Source organism: Ostrea edulis, chromosome 6 (genome assembly GCF_947568905.1).
Source record: "Ostrea edulis chromosome 6, xbOstEdul1.1, whole genome shotgun sequence".
Classification (NCBI taxonomy): Eukaryota; Metazoa; Mollusca; class Bivalvia; order Ostreida; family Ostreidae; genus Ostrea; species Ostrea edulis.
The window spans coordinates 77,151,626-77,161,315 of NC_079169.1; the positions used below are offsets into that span (position 1 = coordinate 77,151,626).

A 9,690-nucleotide genomic window follows, 5' to 3' on the forward strand; every position below is an offset into this window, starting at 1 on the left:
TGATGTTAAGTCAAATAGTATTTGAAAATTTAAATGTAACTGTCAAAAAGTAGGTCACCTACTTTTGATCGTCACACTGAAGACTCAAGATGGATCAACTGACAAGTTAAATAGTATTCAAATATAGCCGTCAAATTCCAAAAGTAGGTCACAGTGACCTACTTTTTGGTCGACACACTCTGAAGACTCGAGACCCATCAACTGACAAAGTTTGAAGATTGTAAGTCAAATAGTATCTGAAATACTCAAATATAGCCCTTAAAATCCAAAAATAGGTCACGGTGACCTACTTTTTAGTCAACACACTCTGAAGACTCAACATGCATCAACTGACAAAGTTTGATAATTGTAAGTCAAATAGTATCTAAAATATTAAAATATAGCCGTCAAATTCCAAAAGTAGGTCACGGTGACCTACTTTTTGGTCAACAAACTATGAAGATTCAAGATGCATCAACTGACAAAGTTTGATTATCCTAGCTTTCATAGTGTCCAAAATATGCATCTAAAATTGAAAATGTGAAATTTGAATGTCTGCAAAATTAAAGTAGGTCACTGTGACCTACTTTAAAAAAAATGTTTCGAGGCCTTTAGGCGCATCAACTCACAAGGTTTGATGATTCTAAACCTCTCGGTATTTGAAATATCAACCTAAAATGTATTCATAAATGATTAGCCATAAAATTCAGAAAGTAGGTCATGGTGACATACTTTTCACATGATGCAGTTCAAGGTCCCATGATCCATCAACTGACAACTTTTGATGATCATAGGCTCAAAAGTGTTCAAGATATGCATCAAAATCCATTTAATAATAATTACCTGCGAAATTCAAAAAGTAGGTCACCATGAACTACTATTGAGACAACATGATATTAGGTCCTAAGATGCATCAACTGACAAAATTTGATGATCCTAGTCCTTATACTAAGCAAAATGTCAAAGTTTTAACAAAACAAAATTTAAGGTCAACTTTGAAGTGACCTTGAGACCACACCCTTTGCCCCAGGATGATGCCTTGAAAATTTTTTATCTACAACCTATCCTCATCCTTATGCATAAGTTTGGTGATAATTTGTCCAGTGGTTCTTGAGAAGATTTTTTAGCAACCACTACTTTTGTTTGCATTTTCCTAATTACCTCCCCTTGTTAAAGGGTCACAACCCTAGTTTTAGTACAAATGAAAGCCCTTGGGCCAAGGATAAGATATAGCCCTTTTTCCAAAAAGTTGACCCACACCCCACGCCAGACATGGCCATATGATTAGCTCTTTGAGCCTTTGGCTCAGAAGAGCTAAAAAGACGATAAAGTGTAAGATGGCAGAAATCAGAACCTAAGCTAGCCGCTACGATCTTGAACGCAGCCCAGGTACGTCACAAACTTGTCGCGGATAATTACGAGTTAACCCGAGTAATAGAGAATATTCTTCCGATTACGTCAAACGGTCCAATGGAAAAGCGATGTTTGACTAAGCAGTCCAATTCATCGAGTTTTCAGTGGACCTGGCAGTCCAAACAGGATCTGCTGGACTTTTTACTGCATACAGTTGTATAGGGAGGAATTAGGTCTCGTTGAATATATCTAATGCAAAACTTTACTAAAATACAATTTGAATTATGAAATGTATTTCAGTACATACCATGCAAAATGAAATGAGAAGTGCTCTGTCAAGTACATTTATTTGCATAATATTTGAAAAGGCTATATAGTCTATGTAAAACATTCTCCACCATTATTGCTGTAAACTTGCATGATTTAAAGCAAGTCTCGCGAGACAAACATTTCAGTCTTTTCATTGGTTTTTGATGAACTGACCGTCCCACCATCTGTCTTTGGACGTTTCGTCGTGGACATCCTCTGGTAGGGACAGCGCTGGCTGATCCTTGGACTTTGCCATAATCTCCGCCTCCAGCTTTCTCTGCTCAGCTCTACTGGCACAGCATCTGCAGAAGAAAAGAAAGTGGACTTGATGATGTCATTGAGGGAGTAGTGCTAAGTTGCATGTATAATTTAGCATTCAACTGAGTGCTTGCTAATGGGGGGAAAAGGTCAACTGTTTCTGTATATTAGTACTTTAAATTCGTGGAAATAATCTGTTTCGAGATCTACACATGATGGAGGAAGTAGTTGCAGAAATTAATTGAATAGAATTTTTAGAAAAGCTGCTGAATGAAACTGATGTTGTGTGCAATCAGAATGCTGTAAGTGGTTTTACTCTAAATATCAGCACTATACATGAATATGCTTTATATAGATGTTTCCGGCAAAGAAGAGAAAGTATAAGGCATGTAAAAACAAAAAAAAATATGTACTATCTACCCTTCTGTGTTTAGTAAACTTATAAGTAGGCTGCATGAAGAATATGTATTGGTTCTAGATGACAAAGCTTATAAGAACAAAGTCTTTGATTTTAAACCTAGTTATCGCAACTATGTTTTAGAAGAACTTTAATTCCATATTTGGTAATCCAACTTTTGCTCACACACAATCTCGTTTGAGTTTTAAACACATCTAATATCCCGGTTAATGGCACGGATGAACTTGTCGTATCTATTTTTTATTCCAAAACTTCATAAAAATCCTTACAAAGAAAAATAAATTGCAGGATCCAGTAAATGTTGGACGCACATGTACCAAAGTCCCTACCTTTGCTCCTCACGAAAATAGTAACTGCTGTGAAGGAGAAACTTCCAAAATCATTAGCATCAAAACATACGACTTTTCAACACTTTAAACTATCCATCATCGCAAACCACGGCTGAAACGTAAGCCCCTCTCGTTTCAACCGTGGCTTGTGACGATGTGCAAACTACCATTCATCAAGATAAGTGGAAGACTGGGCTTTAATTTGACATCTTGGAAAACAGCTTCTTCAATAAAAAAAAAAAATGAAACTCGGAAATATTCATATCTTGTGATCAATCATTTAAAACATTACTATGTTTAAAAAAAAACACATTCTGATTCTACGCACAAGTACTCTGAAGTTGACTACTCTACACACAAGTTAATTTTAGAAAGATGCTGGAGGTCTGTGGTGTCTTCCAATAGCGTTAGAATTACCATGGGCACAAATTGTGCTCCTTTAAAAATATTCCTTCCCATGTTGATTCGATCTATCACAGTGAACTGGAAATAATAGACACCATTGAGCCTTTCATATTAGTATTTGGATGTTTTACTGAACATAGACAGGTGAATTTGTGACTAACGGAATGACATCAGATTCTCCATTATTACCTGCACACGCTGTTAATATATCTCAAAAGATTCGATATGCAAAAGCATTGCCTGTATATGATCAATTTCTAAACTAGCACTGGATACTGACAAATAAGTTGACGTTACAGAGGTTACAACAGTATCGTTTGGAGTCAGTTTTCCAAAACTCGTTATAATGATCTTGTTTACAAATACAGCCTGTCGTTGGGTCGAATGCTGGCTGACGTGTTTCTTTCTAATCGTTCTTTCCATATTGAATTTGACTATATTCATCTAGATAGAGGGCTCGTGACTAGCTGGTATGACCAGCTAACAGGGAATGGTTACTCCCAGTCCCACCTCTGGTGTTTCGACAGGTCTTTTAACCCTGTTCTTGATTTTGTATTCTTTATGAGATTGATCACCGTTCGTTATCTTAAACTTTTTCATGTCGATAGCCCTGACAGTCCAGTCCGGGTATACCGTTGACACGGATCATATGGAACTCTAACGCTAAATTGAAATCTTTGTTATTCCAATTAGAGGTGGAAACCATGTTGTTTAGGTAGGGACAATTGCTCAGGGAAGAACACTTCTGGACGTCATTATAGGAAATATCCCGGACCTTCCATCGCCAGCCTATCATCCTTCGCTATCACCAGTCTATCATCCTTCTTCACTATCACCAGTCTATCATCCTTCTTCACTATCACCAGTCTATCATCCTTCTTCGCTATCACCAGCCTATCATCCTTCTTCGCTATTGCCAGCCTATCATCCCTCTTTGCTATCGCCAGTTTATCATTCTTCTTTGCTATCGCCAGCCTATCATCCTTCTTCCCTATCATCCTTCACTATCCTCAACCTATCATCCTTTGCTACTGCCAGCCTATCATCCTTCTTCATTATCACCAGCCTATCATCCTTCACTATCGCCAACCTATCATCCTTCTTCACTATCGCCAGCCTATCATCCTTCTTCGCTATCACCAGCCTATCATCCTTCTTCGCTATTGTCAGCCTATCATCCTTCACTATCACCAGCCAATCATCCTTCTTCACTATCACCAGCCTATCATCCTTCTTCGCTATCACCAGCCTATCATCCTTCTTCACTATTGCCAGCCTATCATCCCTCAGCAAGACAACTCAAGGCTAGACACTGTTAGTGACTAACAACAATACAATATCACTATCTTGAATTCAATGAATTGCTCTGCTATTTCCTCTAGCCTCTCAACAATTTATGAACACTTTTTGGAGAATGAAGCACAACGACGCTTAAACTTCCGAATACAGCGACGCTTGGACAGGCACTATATAAAGAACATCCTACAGGTCATCTTCACTATAATCTGTAGAACTGTTGCTCTCTGAGAAAATATTGGGACAGATCGATTCCAATATTTTCTCAGAGAGCTACAGTTCTGCAGCTAATAAACTATATATAGGCTTTGTGAATACGTAACCTCTCACAAATATCTTCACAATGGGAGGATTCACAGGTTGTGTTCGCAAATCCTTGATATTGGGAAGATGGCAGTAAGTGATCAACATAATGCGCGTACGGTGTGTAGCAACATGTATGTGAAATCACCCCCATAATCCCCTTTTTCATCCTGTACCTGAGACTAAGTAGACGCCAGTAATAGAAGTCTTCATTGTGTTCCTTACTGGAGAAAACGTTGTCATTTGTATAATCATGATATGATGGATTTGGATATTTTGGATACCAGTTTCTATTTTACAGTGGTATTTCCACAATTCGAAAGAGAGTATTGGATATGCTTTCGTATGTATCCCTCTAACTGCTTTTAAAATACATGTAGTACAATGTGTGTGTCATCTCCTATGTAGACATTGTCAGGACGTCCTCGCTTCTAAAAACACGTTTCGTCGACTGGAGAAAGAGACAGACAGACAGACAGAAAGCGCAGGTTCAGAAAGGAAACCCGGATGTTCAGACCTCTCCCTTTAAAGGGGCATGGACACGGTTTGAGCTTTTAAAAAATCGAATTTTATTTTTCCATTTTCATTATTTACAATGCTTAAATAAAGTATTTCTAATGGTCAACCAAAATTTGAATATCAGTTTTTTGAGTTACAAGTGAGACACAGCACTTACAATTCCTTGTTATGTAAACAAGGCTCGTGCCATGTTTTTGTTTACATATATATAGGTTGCTCAATAGAAAAAAACATGTTTAAAACAAAATGAGATGTGCCAAACACTAGAGACCATTTAATTGTGTTCAGAATTAACTTGTAAATTGAAAAAGCTGCCTGAAATAAACTTTTACTAGTATATTTAACTTATGTGAAGAAAAACATGGCACGAGCCTTGTTTACATAACAAAGAATTGTGAGCTCTGTATATCCCATGTACCTTGACAACTGCCATTTAAATTTTTGCTGATCATTAGAGATACCACGGTTAAGCATTCTAAACATTAAAAATGGAAAAATAATTTTTGAAAATTTTCAGCTCAAATTGTGTCCATGGATGCCCCTTTAAGAGATTGGTTAAAGATGCATATTTTGTCTCATTAACTGCAGTCTCCGTTGAAATGCTAAAAAATGTTACAGTCCTAGACTGACCTTAGAAAAAAATTGTATGGGGTGAATCTCCACCCTAGAAAAAAAATATGGATCCGCGCATGCCAACACAAAGTTGGAGCTGTATTCTTACGGTAACTTGTCTTCCACGGCGTAGTATTTCTTTTTAGCCCTATCAAAAAGTCTATCCAGACACGGAACTGTGCCCCTTTTGCACCAGAACAAATAGACGTACAGTAGAACCAGGATGATGAAAGTCACGCTCATTCCTACTGCAATGGCAATCATTTTATCCCACCTACAACAGAAAGGGATTACTGCAATGACAATCGTTTTATCCCACCTACAACAGAAAGGGATTACTGCAATGGCAATCGTTTTATCCCACCTACAACAGAAAGGGATTACTGCAATGGCAATCGTTTTATCCCACCTACAACAGAAAGGGATTACTGCAATGGTAATCGTTTTATCCCACCTACAACAGAAAGGGATTACTGTAATGGCAATCGTTTTATCCCACCTACAACAGAAAGGGATTACTGCAATGGCAATCGTTTTATCCCACCTACAACAGAAAGGGATTACTGCAATGACAATCGTTTTATCCCACCTACAACAGAAAGGGATTTCAACCATACAGAACAAAGTAGCACCGTGTATTATCGATAAAGCTGCATAATTACATGTGGATGTGTGTCTTCATGAATTTATACATTTTTGTGTGTGCTCATAGTAATATCAAATATTAAACTCTCTCTCTCTCTCTCTCTCTCTCTCTCTCTCTCTCTCTCCACTAGTGTTAAGTGGAAATATCAACATACAGACACCGTATGCAGCTCGTCTGTATGTACCAGGTATACCGAAACTGGATACATCTGTATGCGTTGGAGGGGGAGAGGGGGGGGGGGCATTGTATGGCCACCATTACATTGCATGCATGGTAGTCGTATGACATTGCCTTCAGAAGCGGGGTGTACAGCCTAACCGATTCAAGATATTTACAAACATCATTTCCAAATTAACGATTTGTGTTAAGGGTTACACCCCCACCCTCCAGGTAAATGCAGCAAACATATAATAAAAACAACTCCTGTATCCGCCCTTTATCAAAAACAGTAATTTTCTTATACTTTATATCCGCATGTGCTTTGCATGTGCGTGTTCATCGTGACAACAAGAAACGTTTTTCAACAAATTCTCACCTCTCCCCGGGCTTACAACACCCCACAGAGTTCTCTTGAGAACAGCATTCTGTTTTGCCCTGAGCCACCAGGGACTCGTCTGTACAATCCATGTAATTCCCTTCCTCGGTGGCAGGCTTCGTCTTGTCCACGATACATTTTTCATCATCACCAACCGCTTTCAATCAAAATTGCAAAGATATCATTACGTATTCTGATTACTAGTATGTAGGAAACATTATGTAAGTTTATTCAATACCATAGTTTTTCTTGTTTGAATAAAAAAAAACACCCTATTCTCTTTCTTTTCCCTCTCAAAGGGATATAGTTAGCAATTACTCTAGAGCTATATATACTTGACTCAATTAAAATTTACCTAGCGAGCGGGTATAAATCGAGATAGATACCCACGCTATGCATAAAGATATCCCCCAGCCGATGAGTCGTAACTTTCATGGAATTATAAATGATAATTATTGATATAATGCAATTAAATATTTTATTTGGTTGATCTACACATGTATATATATATATATATATATATATATATATATATATATGTTCTCTGAACATATTCAGATCAAAATATCGGACAACACAAGCTTACCTGCTTCGGAGAGAGTTAAGACGGAGCACAGAGCTAACAACACTAATGTTGTGTGTCGCTGCATCAAGTTTCTTGCTCTCGTAGCCATTTTAACTTTTCTCATATATCGACTTACTACTCCGCTTTGTATATGTGTTTAACATCTTTTATTCAACTAAGTGTTTTTGTGTTTCAAATCAAACATGTAAGAACGACTTGAATGATCAATAACATTTACAAGTACCTATATGTTCAATACAAGGAAAGGTTGAAAGAAAAACGATCAATATATATACAGTGCTACCTCGATATATTGCCAACCTTTGTTCAAAGCCAATTTTGGCAATAAAGCGAGGGTGGCAATATAACGAATTCACCGTTACAAACGATTTACTGAGCAGTCAAAAGAAATTCAACTCTGCAAATTTATTTGGGCTCCATTCTGTATAAACATTTCTAAAGATAATATTGAGCTTAAGTCACCAATTATTTGTAATTAACCTCAACACCTGAATACCTTGTCCGGACCGTCACACTTCACGACACTGCTCTCGAATTACAGGTATGATTACTGATGGGTGTTGGGTAATTGGCATTGTTATCGAGGGTAAAACCCATAAAATTTGACCATTTGTTTGTGAAAATCAGTGGCATTTGGCATTATACGGGGTCGGCATTATAACGGAGTCGTTAACATAGAGAGTAATCTGTTCTTTAGGATTTTCAGGCAATAAGCGGGGGTGGCATTATATAACGGGGGAGGGCAATATATTGAGGGAGCACTGTATTCCAATCGTTCAAACTTGAAGCTATTAATTTCACACAAATGAAATATATGCATACAATGAATATATGTATGTTTTAAAATAATCCTTGAACAAAATAAGTTTCGCGGAGATAAATCTAGATTCTAACCAAGATGGGTGGTAGCCATTGGTTCATTAGATAGATAATGATTGCATAATTTGAACATTTAAAAAAATCGAACGCGTGTATTTCATTGTACACATCAGAAAATATTTAAATGTGTTGTCATTGAATTTTAGTGCCCAGGGCAGACCAGGGAATTTAAGCACCCTAGTAAGAGCAGAAGAGGTGGAGAATCTTCTGAAATATACAAACACATCTGACGTGTCAGACTTATTGGATGGAAATTCAGGGCCGTAAATTAACCTTCAATTTGGAGGAGGCAGGAAATTAGGCGGGGGTCTGGGGGCCTGGGCGGCCCCCAGACGCTGAGCACATTTTGTGCACACTGAACACGTTTCGTGCAAAATCCTTGATTCTAGGGCCTTCTAAGATGTTACTTGACTAACTCATTCTAAAAGAAAGATTTGGAATGCTTTTTAAGGGAGGTATCATGTTCTTAGTTATTGGAAACAACATAAATTCTAATGAACTTTAAATTTTAATTTTTTTTGGCTCAAAAGTTGGAGGAGGCAGCTGCCTCCTCCGCCTCCATGTAATTTACGGCCCTGAAATTGAAACACGTGTACCTTTATAAAATACACGACGGAATGCACAGTAGCAAACCAATACTTACAATACTTATGTCCCGTGTCCAGATAAGCAATTAATCTCTCTTTCTTTCTCTCTCTCGTCCTCACAATGTCCAAAAGAGAATACACGGATATGTTATGGAATGGACTAGCAGAAAATCTTAAAGAAATCACTGGACATATTTTCAAGCACCAACTTTGATGAATTGAGACGGGCAGTAAGGAAAGTTGAACAAGAGAAACTTAGAAAAGGAAACGTCAAGAAAACTAACATTCACCAGACAGTTGCTAGTACAATGTGCAAATGGATGAATTGAAGGCAATGATTCAGAAAATGGATACAAAAATGAATCAGATGAAAGAGGACATAGAAGATGTCAGAAAGAAGTATCATGAATACCAAGATCAAGGACACAAAGGACAGCAGCATGGGCAGTATAAGAACAAAAGGAGAGGATATGCACAGGAAAATGAGAATGACGAGGAAGTCGTATGCTACAGATGCGGTCAGGTAGGACATCTGAAGTACGGATGCAGAATGAGATTAGACCACAAGAAAGATTTAGACTCATCTCGGCCAGTATCAAGACGCGGACGCTAGGTCGAACAGAAACAAAGCGTCAATCAGCAGTTATCATTGGAGATCTGTTGCCAAACTTGTATG

General features: G+C 37.8%; 1 protein-coding gene across 1 annotated transcript; it reads right to left on the reverse strand.

The window, feature by feature from the left end:
• Positions 1–1,665: 1,665 nt before the first annotated feature.
• On the reverse strand, positions 1,666–7,692 carry LOC125646624 (uncharacterized). The gene is made up of 4 exons (XM_048873031.2): positions 7,549–7,692; positions 6,963–7,119; positions 5,891–6,055; positions 1,666–1,943 (listed from the first exon to the last, which is right to left on the reverse strand). The coding sequence occupies exons 1-4, from the start codon at positions 7,649–7,651 to the stop codon at positions 1,793–1,795; spliced, it is 576 nt and encodes a 191-aa protein (XP_048728988.1). The 5' UTR covers positions 7,652–7,692; the 3' UTR covers positions 1,666–1,792.
• Positions 7,693–9,690: the final 1,998 nt, after the last annotated feature.

Excerpts from the sequence above, each read along its gene's own strand:
- LOC125646624 (XM_048873031.2), bottom strand. The coding sequence starts at position 7,651 with ATGAGAAAAGTTAAAATGGCTACGAGAGCAAGAAACTTGATGCAGCGA. Across the intron at positions 7,120-7,548 it reads CTTAACTCTCTCCGAAGCAG|CGGTTGGTGATGATGAAAAA; the intron begins GTAAGCTTGTGT and ends TTTGATTGAAAG. Across the intron at positions 1,944-5,890 it reads GCCGTGGAAGACAAGTTACC|ATGCTGTGCCAGTAGAGCTG; the intron begins GTAAGAATACAG and ends TTTCTTCTGCAG.